This window comes from Haliotis rubra, unplaced genomic scaffold, assembly GCF_003918875.1.
Source record: "Haliotis rubra isolate DU_JTF1 unplaced genomic scaffold, ASM391887v1 Scf80, whole genome shotgun sequence".
Lineage (NCBI taxonomy): Eukaryota > Metazoa > Mollusca > Gastropoda > Lepetellida > Haliotidae > Haliotis > Haliotis rubra.
The window spans coordinates 2,277,347-2,301,747 of NW_025767524.1; the positions used below are offsets into that span (position 1 = coordinate 2,277,347).

At 39.0% G+C, this 24,401-nt stretch overlaps 3 protein-coding genes and 1 long non-coding RNA gene across 4 annotated transcripts in view; 3 read left to right on the forward strand and 1 right to left on the reverse strand.

Annotated features, from left to right (window-relative positions):
* Window positions 1-17,519, reverse strand: part of LOC124261548 (threonine aspartase 1-like) — a 99,234-nt gene extending 81,715 nt beyond the window's left edge. Inside the window, exons 1-6 of the mRNA XM_046695863.1 lie at window positions 17,395-17,519; window positions 13,568-13,635; window positions 9,163-9,231; window positions 1,756-1,876; window positions 467-551; window positions 205-284 (exon numbers count right to left, since the gene is read on the reverse strand). Of these exons, the coding sequence (XP_046551819.1) occupies window positions 205-284; window positions 467-551; window positions 1,756-1,876; window positions 9,163-9,231; window positions 13,568-13,635; window positions 17,395-17,431 (460 nt within the window). The 5' untranslated portion in view covers window positions 17,432-17,519. The remainder of the gene's footprint in view (window positions 1-204; window positions 285-466; window positions 552-1,755; window positions 1,877-9,162; window positions 9,232-13,567; window positions 13,636-17,394) is intronic.
* Window positions 17,520-19,319: 1,800 nt separating this feature from the next.
* Window positions 19,320-21,191, forward strand: LOC124261570 (phosphatidate cytidylyltransferase, mitochondrial-like). The gene is given in 3 exon segments (XM_046695901.1): window positions 19,320-19,888; window positions 19,890-20,219; window positions 20,222-21,191. Coding segments are annotated over 3 exon segments (1,059 nt in total). The 5' UTR covers window positions 19,320-19,411; the 3' UTR covers window positions 20,474-21,191.
* A 1,007-nt stretch (window positions 21,192-22,198) lies between these two features.
* LOC124261549 (actin-binding Rho-activating protein-like) lies at window positions 22,199-22,645 on the forward strand. Its single transcript, XM_046695864.1, has one exon. It carries the CDS (start codon window positions 22,199-22,201, stop codon window positions 22,643-22,645), a length of 447 nt encoding a protein of 148 aa, XP_046551820.1.
* Window positions 22,644-23,881, forward strand: LOC124261573. Its single transcript, XR_006894358.1, has 2 exons — window positions 22,644-22,843; window positions 23,176-23,881. It is a non-coding gene; the product is annotated as an uncharacterized LOC124261573 (long non-coding RNA).
* The last annotated feature ends 520 nt before the right edge of the window (window positions 23,882-24,401 follow it).

A 24,401-nucleotide genomic window follows, 5' to 3' on the forward strand; every position in this document is an offset into this window, starting at 1 on the left:
TGATTTGACTGCAGAATTTTTTGGCTGATGTTAGTTTTGGACGGTAATTCTTTGACTTTGGTCATCAGCGCTACCAAATGAATCTAAAAAATAATTGCAGTATTTCCTTTTCATCTTCAGCAAACATTATAACGATGAAAACCAAACCTGCACTTTAAACCACATAAATACCGATCCAAAACATAAATGGGAAGCCTCACTGACCTGTCACAAGTCCGCCCTCGGCTGTCAGAGTGATGCCCTGTTCTTCGGCCCACTGCCGGGCTCCAGGACCTACAAGGATGCTGCAACAGATCAAATGATGGATGGATGTACAAACAGACAGACAGACAGTGATAGACTTTGTGAGTGAGTAACCTGTGAAGTTATCTACATATACACACGTAAACAAGTATCGCCACTGTCAGCATTATCAGAATCACAAGAATCATTCATTCATGTCAAGTGGCTATTAGTCGATACTTACCTTGGGGGTATGCGGCCAAGAGAGAGACCTCCCTGTACCTGCTTCTGGACAAGTTGCTTGGCAACCAGCACTGGATTCTGCACATCTGATGTAGACACAACTCAGTGAGAGATGTCACACAAAACATACATCAAAAACACTGGTGATGAATCTTGTTTTGAAAGTACTATGAAAAGGTTACCAAGGGTGAGTGAGTGAGTGAGTGAGAGAGAGTGAGTGAGTGAGAGAGTGAGTGATATCTTGAAGAATCTTGCTTGAGTGAGTGAGTGAGTGAGTGAGTGAGTGAGTGAGTGAGTGAGTGAGTGAGTGAGTGAGAGAGTGAGTGAGAGAGTGAGAGAGAGAGAGAGAGAGTGAGAGAGAGAGAGAGAGAGAGAGAGGAGAGAGAGAGAGAGAGAGAGAGAGAGAGAGAGAGAGAGAGAGAGAGAGAGAGAGAGAGAGTGAGAGAGAGTGAGTGTGAGTGAGTGAGAGAGTGCTGTGGAAGCACTGAAGTAGCATCCCTAAGAGTGAGTAAATGAATTAATAGTGTCTCAGGCATGGACACAAATTAGCACAATCCTTTGAACGTAAATAAAATGTGTTATGCATTCACCATGATTATTGTTATTGCAATAAACAATTTCACAATGACCAATTTCTCAATGTGGATGAGCAGTTTTTGGCTGGCCATCATAAAATTACTTGAGATGGTTACCAAGACCAAATAGGTGATAGATGGTGTCAGATGATCAGCAACTCTCATAACTGAAAACACATGACGTTGTTACCTCGCAAACCTATCCTAAACCTAAATTACCCTTGAGGACATTATGCCCAGTGGACCATCATCGACCAGACTATCAAGGCAAAGTTATCCTCTTGAGCATGTTGAGTAAATGACTTTAGGAACCTAAAGCAGTGGTACAATGTCATGTCCACCATTGTCCATGAAATCACAAGTTGAAGAATTTTACTGCAGGAAGATTACCAACAGGACTTGACTCCTTTTCTTTAATGCAACTGATTAAAGTAAATTAACCTAGTTCTGATTCCGGATTATCTTTCATTCTTGAATAAACATGACATCAGTCCTTTCCATGAACAATCACCAAAGATGGATAATCTGTAATTCCTCATAACTCACTGTTTATTTTCTATTTCTAATCATAGACACAACCTGTAACAATGAACATCTGCCAATGTGAGAAAGTGTGTCTGTCTGTGATGCTGATATTATACCCAACACTCTTGTCCTTTCTCTAATCGTTAGTAACTCCTCTGAACTCATTGGTTATTCTGTAATTCCGACTCACCTGTGATACATCCAACAGCACCTGATGTGAGAGTGAGTCCATCCATGACACTGGCATCACATTCAACGATCCCATCTTGGGTCAGGTTTGACCCAAGGCCTGCATTGGTCAGTGGAGAGTCCTGAGGATAAAGGTTGGATAACCATAGACACACAACTGAATAAAGTCTTCATGTTTGGTGGGTAGTCTTGAGGATAAAGGTTGCATAACTACATACACTGACTGACTAGCTTGGTTTTACGTTGCCTTTAGAAATATTCCAGCAACATCATGGTGGGGAACACCAGAAATGGGCTTCACACATTGTACCCATGTGGGATTCGAACCCGGGTCTTTGGTATGACGAGCCAACGCTTTAACCACTAGGCTACCCCACCGCCCCTAACTACATACACATTGTGTAATAAGGTGAGTGAGTGAGTGAATGAGTAAGTAGTTTTACATGGCTTTTAGCAATGTTCCAGCAATATCATGGTGGGGGACACCAGAAATGGGTTTCAAACACTGTACCCATGTGGGGAACTGAACCCGGGTCTTCGGCGTGATGAGTGAACACTTTAACCACTAGACTACCCACCGCCCCGTTTAATAAGACTATCATGCACAGTGTGAGACAGCGGAGAGTCTTGGGAATAAATGTTGATAACCACATACACATAGTTTAATAAGACTATCATGGACAGTGTGAGACAGCGGAGAGTCTTGGGAATAAATGTTGATAACCACATACACATAGTTTACTAAGGCCATCATGGACAGTGTGAGACAGCGGAGAGTCTTGGGAATAAAGGTTGATAACCACATACACATAGTTTAATAAGGCCATCATGGACAGTGTGAGACAGCGGAGAGTCTTGGGAATAAAGGTTGATAACCACATACACATAGTTTAATAAGACCATCATGGACAGTGTGAGACAGCGGAGAGTCTTGGGAATAAAGGTTGATAACCACATACACATAGTTTAATAAGACCATCATGGACAGTGTGAGACAGCTGGAGAGTCTTGGGAATAAATGTTGATAACCACATACACATAGTTTAATAAGACCATCATGGACAGTGTGAGACAAGCGGAGAGTCTTGGGAATAATGTTGATAACCACATACACATAGTTTAATAAGGCCATCATGGACAGTGTGAGACAGCGGAGAGTCTTGGGAATAAATGTTGATAACCACATACACATAGTTTAATAAGGCCATCATGGACAGTGTGAGACACAGTCTTGGGAATAAATGTTGGATAGTTTAATAAGGCCATCATGGACAGTGTGAGACAGCGGAATCTTGGGAATAAATGTTGATAACCACATACACATAGTTTAATAAGGCCATCATGGACAGTGTGAGACAGCGGAGAGTCTTGGGAATAAAGGTTGATAACCACATACACATAGTTTAATAAGGCCATCATGGACAGTGTGAGACAGCGGAGAGTCTTGGGAATAAAGGTTGATAACCACATACACATAGTTTAATAAGACCATCATGGACAGTGTGAGACAGCGGAGAGTCTTGGGAATAAAGGTTGATAACCACATACACATAGTTTACTAAGGCCATCATGGACAGTGTGAGACAGCGGAGAGTCTTGGGAATAAAGGTTGATAACCACATACACATAGTTTAATAAGACTATCATGGACAGTGTGAGACAGCGGAGAGTCTTGGGAATAAAGGTTGATAACCACATACACATAGTTTAATAAGACTATCATGGACAGTGTGAGACAGCGGAGAGTCTTGGGAATAAAGGTTGATAACCACATACACATATACTCCTCACAAAAAGTTAAGCAACAAGTATTTTTTTCCACATATTTTCTTCATGGGTATATGAAGTTATTACTTGGCATATAAGCCATGCAGGAGAACCCTTTACGATTGATGAACTTAAAGCATTTCCCATATTGTTTTTCTGATAACATTGTTAGCACCGCCTGAACGCAACCACCCTCAAAACACACATGCAAAATGCATGGAAAACATGTGCTATACACGTCGCACATGCGTTCTGATTGCGTTAAAACTGCCAGCAACGACAAATTGTTGACAGTAACATTTGAGAAATGGCTAGGCGTCACTTGACACCAATTGAAGTTGCTCAAATTGTTGGAATGGTGCAGGGGTCAGACCCAGAGTGCTGTTGCCAACCATTTCAATGTTCATCGAGCGTCATCTCCAGGCGATCACTTCGTCACCAACAGACCGGATTGATGACTGAGAGACCACGCTCAGGTCGTCCAAGGGTGACAACTTCCAGAGAGGACCGATGCTTGGCCACCCTAGCCCGGCGGAACAGGTTCACCACAGCCAGATCTCTCCAGAATGACCTCCAGAGAGTTGCTGGGAACAGAATCTCCACACAGACAGTGAGGAACAGACTCCATGCTGAAGGTCTCAGGTCCGAAGACCAGTGCAAGCGTATCCACTGCCTGCACACCATCGTCAACAGAGACTGAATTGGGCTAACCAGCGGCGTAACTGGAGAGTCAATGCGCTGGCGTAATGTTCTCTTCACAGATGAGTCAAGATTCTGTCTGGACTTCAATGATGGTAGGGGCTGGTGTGTGGAGAAAACCGTAGCGAGCGATCGCCAACTGTACGATTGCTGAACATGATCAGTATGGAGGTGGGAGTTTGATGATCTGGGCAGGAATCCAAGTTGGACGACGAACTGATCTTGTGGTCATCAGGCGAGGTACCATGACAGGTGTGAGGTGCCGAGGCGAAAGTGTCACACCTGTGATCATTCCGTGGGCTCAGCAAGCAGGTCCTAACTTCATCTTCATGGATGACAATGCCCGTCCACATCGAGCAAGAGTTGTCACTGATGTTCTTCAGACCAACAACATCACCCATATGGACTGGCCTGCAAGGTCTCCTGACCTGAATCCTATTGAACATGCTTGGGACATCCTCGAAGGCGTGTATGCGGCCTCCACGTTAGATCCTCAGACTCTGGATAAGCTTGAACAGGCATTGCGGAGAGAATGGCAGAACATTCCACAACAGACTCTAGACAGACTCATCTGGTCAATGCCTAGGCGTCTTGAGGCGTGTATTCAGGTCAATGGTGGCCATACTGCGTTATTAAACTTTGGATCAGTGCTCAAAACTGACAGTAAAAGTGTTTTCAGACATTTTCATACCCTGATGCAACACATTTTGCACGGCTTTTTCAGTGACACTGTTTTTGATGATTTGCAAGTCAGTTATTGTTCAATGAATTTTGATTTCTTTGTTGGAAAAGTGTGTGGATATGCTTTATCTTTGTTATGTTTGATTCAGTTGTAATGATCATGAGTAAAGGCATATGTACTGACCAAAAATACACTTGTTGCTTAATTTTTTGTGAGGAGTATAGTTTAATAAGGCCATCATGGACAGTGTGAGACAGCGGAGAGTCTTGGGAATAAAGGTTGATAACCACATACACATAGTTTAATAAGGCCATCATGGACAGTGTGAGACAGCGGAGAGTCTTGGGAATAAATGTTGATAACCACCTACACATAGTTTAATAAGACTATCATGGACAGTGTGAGACAGCGGAGAGTCTTGGGAATAAATGTTGATAACCACATACACATAGTTTAATAAGACTATCATGGACAGTGTGAGACAGCGGAGAGTCTTGGGAATAAATGTTGATAACCACATACACATAGTTTAATAAGACTATCATGGACAGTGTGAGACAGCGGAGAGTCTTGGGAATAAATGTTGATAACCACATACACATAGTTTAATAAGGCCATCATGGACAGTGTGAGACAGCGGAGAGTCTTGGGAATAAAGGTTGATAACCACATACACATAGTTTAATAAGACTATCATGGACAGGGTGAGACAGCGGAGAGTCTTGGGAATAAATGTTGATAACCACATACACATAGTTTACTAAGGCCATCATGGACAGTGTGAGACAGCGGAGAGTCTTGGGAATAAATGTTGATAACCACATACACATAGTTTAATAAGGCCATCATGGACAGTGTGAGACAGCGGAGAGTCTTGGGAATAAATGTTGATAACCACATACACATAGTTTAATAAGACTATCATGGACAGTGTGAGACAGCGGAGAGTCTTGGGAATAAAGGTTGATAACCACATACACATAGTTTAATAAGGCCATCATGGACAGTGCCATGTTAAATGTATGAAATAACCTTTTACCTTATTTTGAAGATAGCTACTGACTATATGACATGTATACAAAATGGCGTCTGCCTCTCAACTGGATTTTCAAAATCAGTGAAACATATTCTGATAAGCTTAAAACTGCTATAAAAATAGTTAATTATGTTTAAGTTGAGTGTGCAAACTATTCAACGTATACAATCATTTAAATAGTGAATAATAGAGCATGTATTGATATTAATCTCATCTTAAATGGCAATGCAGGTCTCTCGCTTAGTGAAAATCAGAATGTTTTTAAAAGTGTACATATCTACATCCATAACACTAAACGATTTAAATAACTCTGTCTGTACATATCTATACCCTTTGTCTGCCTCTTGTTGAACTTTTTGTAATATACACTTGTAACTATGTGGAGAGGGCTTATTTAAGTTGGATAACTTGTGCCCAATCCGTTTCTTACTTGAATAAAATATGTTTCAATCAATCAATCGTTTAAGTAAAGCAGTGAAAGCCGGGTATGATAAATGTGTACATAGTGAACTCAAAAACAGCTAATTGAACAGTTTTGAACTGAATTCCTACCTGGAAACATAGCTGTTTGTTGTGAATATGGTAATTAACAGAGAATGTTGAATCATGAACCAGCAAATCCTTGAGTACAAAGATTGCTGCATCTATTCCATGTGTGTACCGTGTGTGAATAACAAGATCATAATTATGTCATCATCAAAATTGCCAATCTCAATCCTATCCAGTTGGTTGCCTTCCCCAAGTTGATTGAGTCTCAAGGGAGACAATTCAGACAAACATTCCATAAAACTTAATATAATTCTGGGACTGCGACCATGTTAATACAATATGTTGTTAGTGTGGAGGAATAATTGGTAACTCTGATAATTTGTTACACAGTAATGTAATCTCTGAGCAACATGTGCTCCATTCCCAGTAGTGATATGACGCAATGAATACAGTGTAGGAGGCCATCGTGGCAGTACATCAATAGACCTCTGGGTTTTACTTGATGCATTATAATCCTGCTGGACCAAAACTCAAAATGAATGAGCAACAGAAAGCATGACTTGTATGGAATGGAAAATATATATTTACTTTGAATTGTGTTGATAATGATGTTACAGATACTACTCAAAGTTTGCTAAGGAACAATATTGAAATATGGCAGGGTAACCTCTATATGAACTCATGTCATATAGACTACAGAGGCATGCAGCGGGCATGATGTGTATCTGCTGATTGGAAATCAGTGTTTGGACATTACAGCAAGGTAAGACGATGCATTATCAATAGTAAACTAAAACTACTGCACTACACCAGCTCATATTGCAACTTTTATCAATAGTAAACTAAAACTACTGCACTACACCAGCTCATATTGCAACTTTTATCAATAGTAAACTAAAACTACTGCACTACACCAGCTCATATTGCAACTTTTATCAATAGTAAACTAAAACTACTGCCCCAGGTCAGCTCATATTGCAACTTTTATCAATAGTAAACTAAAACTACTGCACTACACCAGCTCATATTGCAACTTTTATCAATAGTAAACTAAAACTACTGCACTACACCAGCTCATATTGCAACTTTTATCAATAGTAAACTAAAACTACTGCACTACACCAGCTCATATTGCAACTTTTATCAATAGTAAACTAAAACTACTGCACTACACCAGCTCATATTGCAACTTTTATCAATAGTAAACTAAAACTACTGCACTACACCAGCTCATATTGCAACTTTTATCAATAGTAAACTAAAACTACTGCCTCATATTGCAAGGTCAGCTAAAAGCAGCTCAGCTCATATTGCAACTTTTATCAATAGTAAACTAAAACTACTGCACTACACCAGCTCATATTGCAACTTTTATCAATAGTAAACTAAAACTACTGCACTACACCAGCTCATATTGCAACTTTTATCAATAGTAAACTAAAACTACTGCCCCAGGTCAGCTCATATTGCAACTTTTATCAATAGTAAACTAAAACTACTGCACTACACCAGCTCATATTGCAACTTTTATCAATAGTAAACTAAAACTACTGCCCCAGGTCAGCTCAGCTCATATTGCAACTTTTATCAATAGTAAACTAAAACTACTGCACTACACTCAGCTCATATTGCAACTTTTATCAATAGTAAACTAAAACTACTGCATTATACTAGCTCATATTGCAACTTTTAGCAATAGTAAACTAAACTACTGCATTATGCTAGCTCATATTGCAACTTTTATCAAAAAGATACAGTGGAATCTGTCTATTACGGACTGGCCTGTGACCAACTCATTTGTCTGGATTGTAAAGCAGTCTGGATTAGACAACTTTTGTCCGTTACCGTAGACACTGCCACGAAGAGTTACCATAAATTACCGTAGATAAGCCGAATTTTAAGGACCCCCAAAAAACCCAGTCTGTAGAAGGTGGTTGGCTTATCTATGGATTACACTTTCATCAAACTTTTTTTTCAGGGTAAGAAAATGACATCACATCGCTTCGCATAAACAAACAACAAAAGAAGACTTTGTCAGTAAAGATGTCAAACTTTTAATTAAACATCACTAGACAGGATTATTTACCTTTTCAGTTCTAATTTGTCTTTGCTAGGCATTGTCTTATATGCCTTATATTTTAGTCTGTAATACGTAATTGAGAGAGTCCAGATTAAAAAGCAAGCTTTAATGATAAATTAAGAACAATTTTGCCAGAACTCAGAGAGTAGTCCGGATTATGGAGAAAACCGGATATCACAGAGTCCAGATTTGACAGATTCCACTGTATGTTGATGCTGCAGAGGTAATTAAGAACATAACACTAGAAGAATACAGAGAAAGAATGTACTAACAATACTATCTTGCCATCATCATTTATTATCTATCATGCAATGTATTTAGTTTAAACCTGTGTTCATCGTTAAGTCCCTAATCGGTCCCCAGCATTACCTACCATCCCCAGTTCCCAAGCTGGTCTATGGATCACATTTACTCAGATAATGAATACTTAATCAACACATACTAGCATCAAAATTAATTAAAACAATTTGGGAACAATACACACAAGCAGGTCTGTTGAATGTGACCCACATGGGCACAATGTGTTAAGCCCATTTCTGGTGTCCCCCGCCGTGATATTGCTGGAATATTGCTAAAAGCGGCGTAAAACTAAACTCAGTCAGTCAGTCAGTTGAATGTGACATGAGCTGTGAACGTCCATCAACTGGAGACTTACCTCTAACACCGACACAGCCTTGGTTACTGCTGCCAGTGAGGTCCCTTCATTGCGAAGTATCTCCATTGCCTGAAACAACCAGCAGGCTAATACATCTTACTAAGATGCTTGAACATAACAGATATGCCGATTAATACACTAACTGAAAAAAAATTGTAATCTCCTTATACATAGGACTGTATTCAATATACTGTGTTCAGAGTGAGTGAGTATGGTTTTACGTCGCTTTTTAGCAATATTCCAACAATATCATGGCGGGGGACACCAGAACAGGGCTTCACACACTGTACCCATGTGGGGAATCGAACCCGGGTCTTCGGTGTGACGAGCGAACGCTTTAACCACTAGGCTACCCCACCGCCCCTTACTGTGTTCAGAATATGAAGTCACGCCAAATATGTTTAAAAAAACAAGGCATAGCTTTATGATTGTTTGTTGTTTAACGCTGCACTCAGCAATATGATGGAGGTCTGAAAATACAGTGGTCAACAGCATTGTTTTAGTATTTTGGTACCTGCACAATTGGGACATGATGACATGTGTCAACCAAGTTAGTGAGCATGACCATCCAATCCCTCTTATGACAAGCATGCATGGGTTGCTGTAGACCAATTCTAACCCAGATCTTCACAGGTTGGGTCAGACAGACCAGTGATTGATATTATGAACAATAGGTCACATTATCAGCGTTATGATAGGCAATGAATCCGATCATTTCATTGGCTCTTACAACAAGGATTGGTTTCTAATGATCCATTCTTATCCAGATTTCATACAGGTAAAGTTCAAATGTCCATTACAGAAGCCACAGTTGCTTCTTATCATTATTGTAACAAGAAGACAAAGTCATCAATATCCCCCGCAATGGCAAAATACTCTTCATGATTATGTCTACGAGTTATGATTATGTCAAATATTTAGGTGTGTATATAGAAAAGTGGAAGGAGAGTATTGAAAAGTTTTTAAAGTTCTGCTCCAGAAAGGAGCACTATCACCAATTTCAGTCTATGTCAAACTAAGAAACATTGAAAGGGTTTAGAGTTCAGCTCCGGAAAAGTGCACTACCACTAATTTCTGTTTTAGTCAAACTTGTTGCCATGGAAATGCCAAAAATATTTTATTCAGAATTCCAAAACTACCAAAAAGGCACCAGTACACCACCAGACCAATCTATGTGCCAAGTTTGGTGAAGAAATAGTGAACGGTTTTAGAGTTCAGTTCCAGAAAAGAGCACAACCACCAATTTCAGGCTAAGTCAAACTTGTTGCCATGGAAATGCCAAAAATATTTTATTCAGAATTCCAAAACTACCAAAAGGCACCAGTACACCACCAGATCTATCTATGTGCCAAGTTTGGTGAAGAAATCGCACGGACGGACGGAGTCCATTTTAATACCCCCCGCAAAACGCGTTGCGGGGGATAACAACTAGGGTTGATTATTGCCAAAAATTTTGTATTGCGATATATTGTAAGTGTAACACATGGGTTAAGGTAATTAAATTACTGTTTCCTTTCTTTTGAAACAATGCCACTGGCCACTGTCAGGACTCTGATGTGATTATACAAGAGATCAGTTGACTTCGCTCTAAAGTTTGGAACTCGAGAAAAAGCATCTGCAGCGGCGTCCGCCATTTTGGTTTGTTTATCCTTACAACGAGTGTCGGTAGCAATCTATTTCTTTTTTATTTATATGATTTAAAAGTCATGCAAATACAATTATATGACCAATAAACATTCTCAAAACTATTAATGTATAATAATATAAAGGAATACAAATGTTATTAGTAGTTTTGACTACATCACGAAAATTACCGATCATATCGGGTGAAACGGTTCACGAAAAGTCTACTGCAATATATAGTATCGTGAAGTTCGAATTGCAATATACCGGTTAACCCTATTATCGCCCACCCCCAGTAATAACACATTCATAACCTAAAGCAATATGAAATCTTTAATAACCATCAACTTTGGGAAACTGTTTACATAAAATAGAAGGTGGAATACCTTTCTTGTACACAGGGTTACTTATATAACAAATGTATGATGTCACTTTGAATCCAATGAACTTGATGGGGAAGTTTAAAATAATGTGCAGGACTGCAAAAGCACTGGTATATATGAAGCAATAGAATCTGTTATAATTACTACTACTACTACTACTACTACTACTACTACTACTACTACTACTACTACTACTACTACTACTACTACTACTACTACTACTACTACTACTACATTTGTAAAGAGCCTAATATCCACCTTACAGATGCACAGTAGCCTAATACAGTGATAAAACTGAACATACATACATAAAACAGAGAATGATTATCTACTGGTACACAGACAGAAATAGGTGTCTTTAGTGGTTGTGTTTCTGAGGTTTTGGGGAAGCGAATTCCAGAGTTGTGGGCTGACGAAAGAGAAGGCGCATTCGAAAAGTCCATTTAGTGATTTTGGCTGAGTCAAGAGAGGGTCACTGGAGGATCTGAGATTCTGCTGAGGTGAATAAGGGGAGATAAGTTCTTTGAGATAGGATGGAAAGTTTTATTGTAGAGACAGTCGTGAGTGAGGGCGAGGAGTTTGAAGGTGATTCTTGCAGATATGGGAAGCCAGTGAAGTGACTGAAGCACAGGAGAGATATGGTCATAGCGGGAAGAACGGGAGATACATCGGGCCGCTGAGTTCTGAATTCTGATGTTTCTGAATTGATTTGGATGACATGTTGGCGTACAGTGAGTTGCAACAGTCAAGTTTTGAAGTTACTACAGTCCGTTTGAGACAAAATGATACCAATGAATTGCAATCTAACACAAAAACAAATAGACATAAAAGAATCAAATCAAAGCGGACAGCAATAAAAACAACAGACCAACTCTAGAAAAAAATCATTTATTTGTGCGTTTCCCCAGTTTGTTACAAAGGCGGAGTGGGAACTAAAGGAACAGAGCGAAAAGCGAGATGCACGTGCATTAACGGGTTCTCAACAAATTTTTGAGCTGGCGAGATGACACGTACCCCAACTGCACAGGAAGTGCGCTGTATGTACTTAGTAATTGCATACTTGGGTCACCCCTGTCATTTTCATCCTTGAAGAAATCACAGACTTTGTAAATTATAGACTTCACGTCGGGAGAAAATTTCTTTTTCTCTCACTTTGTCAGTCAGCAGTAATCCCATGTCTCTGACATCACTAATCGACGTGCATCTCACTTTTCGTGCTGTTCCTTTAGTTGCCACTGCGCCCTTGTAACAAACTGGGAAAATGCACAAATAAATGATGACAGTTTCTTAAACAACTTTTTTATTTTTGTGACAAAAATTATGCCTTTTTTTTCTAGAGGTGGTCTGTTGTTTTTATTGCAGTCCGCGTTGGTTTGATTCTTTTATGTCTATTAGTTTTTGTGTTAGATTGCAATTCATCGGTATCATTTTGTCTCAAACGGATTGTAGGCAGTGCATCAACGTTTTGCAGGTTTGAATGTCAAGATAGTGGTGTACTCTGCTGATGTTGAAAATGCTGTGGTAGCAAGCTTTGCTGACAGAAACAATATGGGCGTCCATGGACATGGTGGAATCAAGAATTACTCCCAGATTTCGCGCACTGTGTGAGGACAAAACCTCAGCATCACCAATGTGAAGACATGTGTAGTCAGATTCTAGCTTTCTGAGCTGGTGTTTGGATTCAATGAGAAGAAATTCTGTTTTGTCTTCTTTTAACATGAGAAAGTTAGATACCATCCACATTCTGATTTCCTGAATGCACTGTTCCAGTTTTGAGATGTTGCATGAAAGTTCAGATGATTTGAAGCTGACATAGAGTTGAGTATCATCTGCATACAGATGGAAATCTAGAAAATGTTTTCGAATTATGCCTCCAACAGGAAGGGTGTAAATTGTGAAAAGAAGCGGTCCCAAAACCAATCCTTGCGGCACACCAAACAACAGAGCTGATTTTTGAGAGTAGGCATCATGGATTTTAACCAATTGGGTGTGGTCAGAAAGATAGGACTATCCAGTCAGCTCCTTAATCCTAGCTGTATACATGGTTTCATAACCTGTGTTTTATTTGTTTTTCTTACTGTACACCTGGATTCATCTGATTATTTGTGTGGAACTTGTTATCTATACATATATGTTGTGTTAAGCAGTTTATTGATATTAAGAACAACAGCTTGCAGATAACAAGTTGCACACAGATAAATGGATGAATCCAGATGTAGTTATTATAGTCCAGTGTAATGGTGTAAACACGATAAATCAGGAGCTGTTTTGTATTAAGTTGTGTGTTTTCTTATTGTACAAAGATTATCCATGTTGACTTCAAAGTGAAAAAAATCATGTTTCTAGTTTTATATGTACAGAATTCCCTTTTGGGCTGATGAAGAACACATTTCCCCTACCTGTTTGCATGCATCCTTACACACAGATCTGTACTCAGTTTCTTTGCTCGTTGAATGATATCCAGCACCTGAAATGAAAACAATTTGAGAAAACACTGATTATTTATTGATCTCAAAATATCCAGCACTAATAACACATGAAACAGCCATCCCAAGGCTGAGAACTAAACAAAGAGGTATCATCTATCCTAAGCTACAGTTATTTTGAAGGTAATTCCAGAATTGTGTGAGGACCATTCATTAGGAACACTTTTCTAATAGCCACATCACAATTTTCTTATTGCAGCAGGAAACTGACCACAGTAAGTGTCACAACATGCACAATTTCAAGACTTGTGAGGTTGATGCTGACTTCATTCATTGTAAGAAATAGTATTAATCAAAGCAAAAGTTCTTAAAATGTTCAATTTGTAACAAAATGTTTAAGATAATGAAATGAATGATAATGAATGATTGAAACTGAGTGTTGTGGTGATGTTATGTCACAATATCATGTACTTACTACATCATACCTAGATCTGATATGATGTTATCAGCTATAGCTGAGAGCTACAGATACTGCCATTAACATCTACTTACTAAATTATCTGTAGATCTTGGAAAAGGAGTATACTAGGGAAAATGTGATTGGTACTATAGGTGACTATGGGTTCAGCAGGAGTTTTGTCAAGTTTGTGCTTGCACCAAGACAGAGTGAAACTAAAGCATATTGATGGTGCTTTTGAAAGGTTGATGGGTCTCTCAGCATCTTGGATTGATGGAGGTTAGTGGCTGCATGGTGATGGTGGTTGTATCATCTTATCCCTGCTTCAATACTTAAGATTAATGATGGGTAAACAGGCCTGGCTATTATCCGTAATACAGTTTAGTCTTTTTTTTTTAAATTTAGTTAAAACTAACTGCTTGTTTCCAGATGTCACTGGCTTATCCTCTTCTTCACTGAAGGACATTCAGGTGACAGTTGAAGGTTTAAAGTTACGTGTTCAAGTTATTGTTGGATCACACATGAAGATTTTCGAACATCATATATTTTCAGAAGGTAGTGCTCACTTAGACTATGACGGTGGAGGGTAAAAAAATGCAGATTACCGGGCACAGCCATAGCCAGCTCTCCTTGGAGCACTTATTGCACTAAAGCGTGCCTGCTGTCTTACTAACCTTACACCCCACTGCTTTCCAGCAGCACTTCTTTAGAGGCAAACAACTCCTTCCGATCCTTTGGGTTAGGGTAAACCCTCAAAGTTTTAGGGTTAGGGTCTGGTACCCTTTCCAATCATTAGGGAGCTGACACGTCTTTAGAGGCTTGTGTTATAAAGTTATAAAGTTATCAAGTTAGTCAGGTTGGGGAAATGTTACGATCGGCCTATAATAGGCCAAACAGGATATTATAGGCTGTTCTGCCTATTTTGCTATAGGCACATCAGCCTATAATTATGATATTTATCAAATATATTTGAAGTGATCATCTATCCTAAGCTACAGTTATTTTGAAGGTAATTCCAGAATTGTGTGAGGACCATTCATTAGGAACACTTTTCTAATAGCCACATCACAATGTTCTTATTGCAGCAGGAAACTGACCACAGTAAGTGTCACAACATGCACAATTTCAAGACTTGTGAGGTTGATGCTGACTTCATTAATTGTAAGAAATAGTATTAATCAAAGCAAAAGTTCTTAAAATGTTCAATTTGTAACAAAATGTTTAAGATAATGAAATGAATGATAATGAATGATTGAAACTGAGTGTTGTGGTGATGTTATGTCACAATATCATGTACTTACTACATCATACCTACATCTGATATGATGTTATCAGCTATAGCTGAGAGCTACAGATACTGCCATTAACATCTAAAACATTTCTGTACAATCTTGGAAAAGGAGTATACTAGGGAAAATGTGATTGGTACTATAGGTGACTATGGGTTCAGCAGGAGTTTCGTCAAGTTTGTGCTTGCACCAAGACAGAGTGAAACTAAAGCATATTGATGGTGCTTTTGAAAGGTTGATGGGTCTCTCAGCATCTGGTGATGGTGGTTGTATCATCTTATCCCTGCTTCAATACTTAAGATTAATGATGGGTAAACAGGCCTGGCCATTATCCGTAATACAGTTTAGTCTTTTTTTTTAAAATTTAGTTAAAACTAACTGCTTGTTTCCAGATGTCACTGGCTTATCCTCTTCTTCACTGAAGGACATTCAGGTGACAGTTGAAGGTTTAAAGTTACGTGTTCAAGTTATTGTTGGATCACACATGAAGATTTTCGAACATCATATATTTTCAGAAGGTAGTGCTCACTTAGACTATGACGGTGGAGGGTAAAAAAATGCTGATTACTGGGCACAGCCATAGCCAGCTCTCCTTGGAGCACTTATTGCACTAAAGCGTGCCTGCTGTCTTACTAACCTTACGCCCCACTGCTTTCCAGCAGCACTTCTTTAGAGGCAAACAACTCCTTCCGATCCTTTGGGTTAGGGTAAACCCTCAAAGTTTTAGGGTTAGGGTCTGGTACCCTTTCCAATCATTAGGGAGCTGACACGTCTTTAGAGGCTTGTGTTATAAAGTTATCAAGTTAGTCAGGTTGGGGAAATGTTACGATCGGCCTATAATAGGCCAAACAGGATATTATAGGCTGTTCTGCCTATTTTGCTATAGGCCCATCGGCCTATAATTATGATATTTATCAAATATATTTGAAGTGGTGCATTTCCGCATGAGGATATTAAAATCATTCAAGTTTTGATGTCCTTAGGTTTTCATTCAAACCCTTTTGAGAATTTTCATCACAAAATAAAGGAGTTTGGAAATTGCTAATCAAATATCCCAACACGAGCTGAATTCGACGTTCTGGTGATTTTGATGATTGCATTGCACAGCGCTATATCGGGGGAGTACGTGTGCGATCGGAGTGCACAAACAGTTTCACTGGTTGCTGCCCAGTTGCTGTCGTGAGAAGTTTTATTGACAATGGAAATCGGGAAGTAAAGTTATATAAAAAGCAAACAAACATCAATATTATTTACCCGAGATCGTTAATACCACATCAGATGCAAAATCAGTTGCCTTTATAACAAAAAATAGAAAGCGAAAATTCAGTTAGATCAGTCGTCTGCTGGTGACAGGCAATATATAAATAGGAAGCCACGTGATCACAACACTCCCTCGCAGTGCGGAGCAAAAAGTATGGCTCATCGTCGAAAACCCATACAAAATACCCGCATGATACGAGCGGCAACAGTTTCGCCGATACGATGCCATCAACACTATTTTTTAGGGAACACTTGATATTTTTTGGTGAAATAGATGAATATATCCTTTATCACTCAAGGTTAGTAAAGTACAAACTTTTAATGATATTACAGATAAAAAATACGTTTTTGTCTTACATCGTCGAAAACCCCTGACACCGGGATATAAGTGTATAATATTTCTTTTACAATTTTCACTGAAAATTAATGACATAGATATTCAGATTTAGTTTTGCAAGGAAAATATATGCAAAATTGTGTTCTTAATGAAAGATCTTTTCCTGAACGTGATATAAATTTCCATTTTGTCCAAAAACTTCTTTTTTTTCAAGCTGAGGAGGTCATCACTATGATCATATAAAACCATTTCGTGCGGCAATTGATAGTTTGTGAATAATTAGAAAAATGTTCCAATATAGCCCAGTCGGCTTATAGCAATATCCCCAACCTGTTACTAACTAACCTACAGTTACAGTAACAGTGTTAGTGTCATGTTTTACAATTGCTAATGCGATAATCAAGACAGAAACGGATGTTCTTAAGAGTCCGAAAACCTATAACACGATGATACTTACCTGCATGGACTGCAACGAACGATTTCCGTTTGTCCATTACAAATTTCCTATTTGAATCAGTCGTAAAACACGAGACTGTGATAATGTACACATAATCCTTTCATATTTTCCGCCATGGACCCGGAAGTCTGAACATCAACTTCGCTTAAGTCTAATACAAAGATGTAAAGAGTCTGTTCATATGCACCAATATCTGGCACAAAATTTTATTATTTATTTATAGGAGTAATATTACACGACAGAGTTGGTCAAAAGTACTTCATATGTGCATGCAATCTGTTCCATTTTTTTCTTTTGCTGTAAGCGAGGTGAAAGGTGAACTCGACCCGAGGACACATGTTTGGTACTGGTTGGAGAGATATCCGACCGTTGAACTGGTATGGAAGCAGTAGTAGTACATTCACTCAATGTGACTCTGTTACATATACTTTTCGTGTCCTTGTGACAACCTCCCCCCGTTTGTAAAAGCTCTTACTACTGTTCAAAGGCATGAATGATGAAATTACACTGATGACTGATGTACAAGGTCCAGGGTAGGCTGTTGATGGTTGTGACCTACTGGGCAAGGTATACATGTCAAACTAGCAGAAAAAAAAAAACGAAGGGAAAAATATCCGCCCGTAACCTCCCCTCGAACGCATACTAAAAATTATTCCTGCCTGTTAAACTGCTGAAATATTCAACATGGCAGTACGTGTTCGTCAGGAAGAACTATATACCTTCCTTTCGCTGTCAGTTATAAAATATCAGACAACTGATTTTTCTTGAGCGTTATGTCCCCTGTAGTCCGTTTTACAGAAAATTGAAAGCTGTCTACAATGGGGGTGAACCACATTATTTTCCCTACAGCCTAGCCTTCCCTGTAGTGCTAAAGCCCTAAACGAAGCAAGTCTAGATTTCCCCAGGTTCAGTTCTGAATCTCTGGTCTCCCTAGGGCTCCTTTTCAATTTAAATGGGCTTGTTTGTTACTAATAAAATTCTATATATTCAGAGACTAAGCCTTAGTCTAACTTCGTACATATCAAGCGCTGTTCTCTCAGGAGCGAAACTTTGTAAGTTTTGGGTGTCCAGAAAGGGCCGTTTCCAAATCGTTCCCACCAACAGCTGTCGTAAATGAACATGGGAAATCGTCATCATCTTCTCAACTCAACTCAACTCTCATACTGTCGTATGAGCTCCATATTCGATTGCGTTAGAATACAAAGTGAATACTCGGCGATGCAGTGAAAGCGCTCGAAATCAGGCGATCTGGAACAACACCACAAACCGGTTTCGGTTTCGGCTTGCGAAAAGTGGACTCGTACTGGGTACGTTTCTGCACATTTACTTTGGCTAGGGTACATTTCTGTATACAGAAAGGTACCTGGGGTACATTTCTGTAGTACCTGTGCCGACAACGACCCCTTCAGCAAAAATATAGGCCTATGGTTTTTATAAAAAGCCTAAACCCTCGAAATAATCCTAATATTAATAAGTAGAATACATTTCAAGTGGGGGTTATGGGCGGAACTCTTACCGAACAAAGAGCTTTAAAGTTCATATGTACAGGGTTAAATGTGATTCTTCTCAATGACTTTAATGTAATGTATGTTTAACTTATTGATCATGTTTCAGAGTTTGGAACCAATGACACTTATCGGCAGACCTGTTCAGTGAGCTTGCAATGCCTCGCCACAGCAAGCTGCAGCTTCAAATACTTAGTCTTTACCGTCAGTTTCTCAGGGAGGCAAAAGATAAACCAGGGCTCCGATCATATGTTCAGGAACAGTTCAAGAAAAGTGCTCAAATGCAAAAGACTGACATCATTCAAATAGAATATGCAATCAGGAAAGCCCAAAAGCAGCTTGACATGTTAAAGTCCACGTCAGTCTCTGGTGTGGGTGTGTTTGAAAAGGAAGAAGAAAAGCCTTGAAAGAAGAAGAAGTTTAAATATCTAAATTATTTTGAAGACAGAATTATTTTAGTTACAGATAACATTGCTTTTGAGACTTGTTTTGCCAGTCTAATCTGCAGCACAATGTTTTTAAAACTCAAAATGGGACTTATGTCCCAATTCGTAGTGAAACGGATGTGCTCATCTTTGGTAGAGAAGAGTCTTGTGTCATCACTTTATCAGAGAGTTCTCTCCACTTTTCCTGATGGTATCCAGATGGCGCTAGCTTATGGCTCAGGTGTTTATCAACAAGAAGGACATGTAGATATGTCTAAGAACATGTTAGATTTCATCTTCGTTGTGGATAATCCCTTGCCATGGCATAGGCAGAATATAAGAATGAATCCAAAGCATTATTCCTTTCTCAAATTCTTTGGACCAAAACATGTCACAAGAGTACAGGATAAATTTAGTGCTGGTATTTATTTCAATACTCTTGTTCCATTTGAAGAAAGAGTGATCAAATATGGTGTAATCAGCACTGATCGTCTGGTAACTGATCTCCTTGACTGGGATACACTCTATGTCAGTGGACGTCTCCACAAACCTGTCAAGCTTCTCATTCTACCCAAAAAATGCAAGTCTTCTTTCAGCGATGCAAATTAATCTTCAGAGTGCCGTTCATGCAGCACTTCTCATGCTCCCAGAATTCTTCTCAGAGGAAGACCTTTATGTTGCCATAACTGGACTGTCCTATAACGGAGATTTTCGTATGACCGTTGGAGAGGACAAGAAGAAAATAACGAACATAGTGAAACCAAACATTGAGTATTTTCGTAGGTTGTACGAGACTATACTTGACAATGAAGAACATATCTACTGGCATAAATCTAAAGGCAATTTTGAACAATACCCAAATTACATCTCCCAGTACCACCATCTTAGCTTGCTCCCCCGAAGAATGTTCAGACTCACCTTGTAGAAATGAGGTCACATGGAGGTAGCTCACCAGACCTAGAGGAGGTGTTGAGGGTCTTTGCCCATGACAGAAACTGTGATGAGCATGTAGCTAAGATCATTGCCAATATTGTGTGGTGGTCAAGTGTGTTTCAGAGTGTCAAGAGTGTGTTTACAGCTGGAGTCATGAAATCGTTCCGTTATAGTGGCAAGAAATTGAGGAAAATGTTCAAGAGTCAGTCAAAATAACACTGTTTGAAGATGACTGTATACATGTACATGTAGTTACCAATGTTAATGAACAAATGCTATCATTATTTACTGAATGTTTCTCTGCAAACATAAAAATGAGGTACTCTAGGTAATGTAGTATTTGGTGCATGCCGATACTTCTGTGCCGTGATACAGAGAACTCTTCATTAAGTGAAATAAAATATGTACCACACTTAAAAAAATATGTATGCATTGGATCATCTAATTACGCTTGACTTATTGGAACCCCAAACAACTGTTGGCATGGTTTGTTATGTCATTTATTCAAATTCAGCTTTTGATTATTTAATATGGCACATCTGTTAATGCTGTAAAGACACATTTGAAATGACAAAACTATTTCAACATATTCAGAGTGGTTGTGGAGATAATAAACTGGGCTTGTCTACATTGTTCCATGATGTTTAACTATCCTTTCTTCTCCATGCAAAAAGCTGAAAATATTATTGTATTATCATCATGATCAGTGTGGCACACTTGGATGCGTCATGTCCATTTACCATTTTGAGGATGCTAGAAAATCCTTAGTGTATGGTAGTCTTAATTTTGCTCAAAAACTGTTCCTGATGAATGATTCCTACAGTTCAGCATGAGTGTGAGAAAGATTAAGAGACATGGACTACCTCCATCTTGATGCATTTGTATTGTTAAAGTTAGCTGTGGATTTGATATGAATAAAGTATAAAAACAATTATTTATTGTTGTTTTTTTAATATTATTTTGATCATTGATCTTTGTTGACTTGTCCAGGAAAAGAAGGAGGCAAAAACGGGATGCTCGAAATAATACTGGAATATGCCTTACAGATTATTGTTAGGATTGTCAACCTCGCGTGTTGCATGACCAAACATCCCAATTCACATCAGTATCTACAGATGAAGAGAATTTACTTCATGAAATACACCATCAACTTTATATATAGTCCTTTTCAACATTCATGCCTCGGTTTGAAACACATCCACACAAAACACCTTCAGAAAATGAAGAAAATCTAATAATTTGTGTTGCCTTTGGCATGGCAAGACACCACAAAATGAATATGAATAATATGACAGTCTAAATCAGTTGTTGGGATATATTTCTGTGATAGGTGAAATATGATATTTGGATATATCATGTAGTTCTGATTAACAATTAACATAAAATTAATATACAACCCAAATATGTCTATTTTGCATGCCTTTAAATTTCCAAAGCAGTGGAAATGAACTGCAAGGAAAGGGAAGTAATCCATGCTATATTATCTCCCCTGAAAAAGGGACACAACTCCAGTTGACTCATGAAAATCTCCTTCACAATGCTGCCCAAGACATCACTCAGGTGTTGCAAATACTGATGAATGAACCAGTAGCGTCTGAACTTTGACAAAACAGGTAAACATGGAACTGTTGTCAGACTTCACACTGTGAAATTAACTGAGGTCCATTATGAGTTGGAAAGGTTTTTCTTGTGTTTGATATTGTCAGTAAAAACAAGAGTTTGTGAAAGTTCTTCTTTAAAAACACCTATCACACACCAGCTGAGATCGAATAAAGATCAGTCTTATGCAATGAGTGATAGTTGTTTTTATGAAACTGGATTATAGATATCAATTAATATGCTCTTAATAAACTGTCAAAGATCCCCCACTTGTGTGGTCTTGCCATGTGGTTATTTTATACTTTTATAGGTAAATAGTTGGAGACACACTCATCTTTAACCATGGCATCAAGAAGAATGTCTGGAAAAATCGCCATGTGGCAAAAACGCACGGATGAACACCAGGAGAAACAGATGATCAACCCTTTTTCAGAATGGGAAGGTGCATCTCACCGAGCAACCCTCAGTAAAGATGATGAGAACTACGGTATACCCGTCGCAGGGTCATCGACAGAGAGGAGAGGTCGAAAGGCTGGAATGTTGATCAGCGGAGAGGTAGTGGAACTGTGTCATGTGATTGCCGACATTGGCTGCAGACAAGATGATGGAACATATGTAATTACTTTTGGACATTTATTTGAAGCTTACACGAGAATCTCCAATAAGCTTGTGGGCATGTTATTGCGTGCTCGTAAACAACATCTGGTTCAGTTTGAAGGTGAGATGCTGTTTCAAAGGCGGGATGATGATGTGCTGATTACTTTGTTGAGGATTCCAGATGAAAACTGAGACATTTGGTGTGTTTTGCACGTGGCCCTGATTGCTTAGAATAACTTGACATTTGGTGACGATAACTTGAAGTGTTAACACCCCAAATGTTTCTTTGTTTTTCAGCCCCAAGCCGGTTTAATGTCACAAAAGTGATAAATATCTGACCTGCAAAGCTCCAGTCTTTCCTCCTAAATTAACCTGACAAGCTGTGTTAAGGTGAGGTGAGGTGAAATTGGGTTTTACGTCGTGCTTGAGAATATTTCGCTCATATGACGACGTGCATGCGTGTTTATGTGTATGTGCGGCTGCTTGTACTAGCCCAGACTTAAGCTGGTTTTATAGTGCTAGCCCACCGAGATACCATGCCGCAGTGAAGCATGAATACCCCACTCAGACACATTATACTGACTCCGAGCCGACCAGTCCTTGTTATACCCATTAATGCCGAGCACCAGGCAGGGACCAACTAGTACCATATTTTAACGTCTTTTGGTATGACGCGGTCGGGGATCGAACCCGCGACCTGCCGCTCTCCGAGCTGTGTTAAGACTGGAGTACTGTTTAAAGTGGCCTTAAACCCAACTCACACGCTACAGAGGTATATTGAGTACTTGTTTCCTAACTTGGATATCATCTACAAACTTGTGTAGTTAAAGTAATATTTAAGTGCTTGAATGATACTCATCAAAGTTAAGATTCGACTGAATGAGATTGATTCAGACTTAGAAAGACTGCCAGTTAACTTCAGCCTGAAGTACTGCTTGTGTTGCAGTTTGAGACCACTTAGATATTTGATACTTTTAAAATGTACATAAAGAGGTATCAAATCCTAGTTCCAAAAGGGGCAGTGGGATAGCTTAGTGGTTAAAGCATTCCCTTGTTATGCCGAAGACCCGAGTTCCATTCCCTACAACACTACTATGTGTGAAGCCCATTTCTTGTGTTGCCTGAAATTGCTGGAATATTGCTTAAATCACATAATACTGAACTCACTATCTCCCTCCAAGTTCCAAAAGGTAATTATATTTTCTACATACAAAATACTGTGTGAATCCTATATATTTTCAAGAATGCATGATATTCATATAAGATGGCTATGTTTGCTGGTTTGTTTTTGTAAGTTTTACAACCCCAAAGAATTGTGTGTAAATTTGGGTATTTGTGGTTTTCCCATCACCCTTTTGTGATAAAAAGTGCAATATATATTTTTCAAGTGAAGTTAATTATTGAAAATAAAACAAAGAATGAAAAAGGTTCACCCATTTTGTTGTCTGTACAGTCAGAGACTATATGCAGACGGTTCATGGTCTCTGATATAATAGGACCCGTATATAGGTCATGACACTTCCCGAGACTGGGGACAAACAACATTCACTTGATCCGGTCTAGTAAAGTCTGATTTGGCGGTCGTGCAATTTGGAACCAGAAGTGGTTCTTGAATATTTGCTTGTCACCGGAAATCTGGTACCAGAAGTAAGCTGGGCCTGGTCTTGCATATCACACGTTGGTGTGCGCAAAGGGGGCCAGGAACCAGCTTAGTACCGAAAGTAACGCCTCATGAGACTTACAGTTCCTATAATCTCTTCGACATTCACAAAATATATTTTTGGTTTGTAAGCACTGATCCATCAGTAAATCCTCTTGCATGAAAGCATTTACTGAATTATCCAAAATAGCAAAATTAAGACTTCTGAAAAATAAGAAGTCAACGGTGTGTATTTGAATCTGTCTGTCAGAATTCAACTGAAACACACTGCCTAATGATCATCACTTG

Coding starts and splice junctions, on each gene's coding strand:
- LOC124261549 (XM_046695864.1), top strand. CDS start 22,199: ATGGCATCAAGAAGAATGTCTGGAAAAATCGCCATGTGGCAAAAACGC.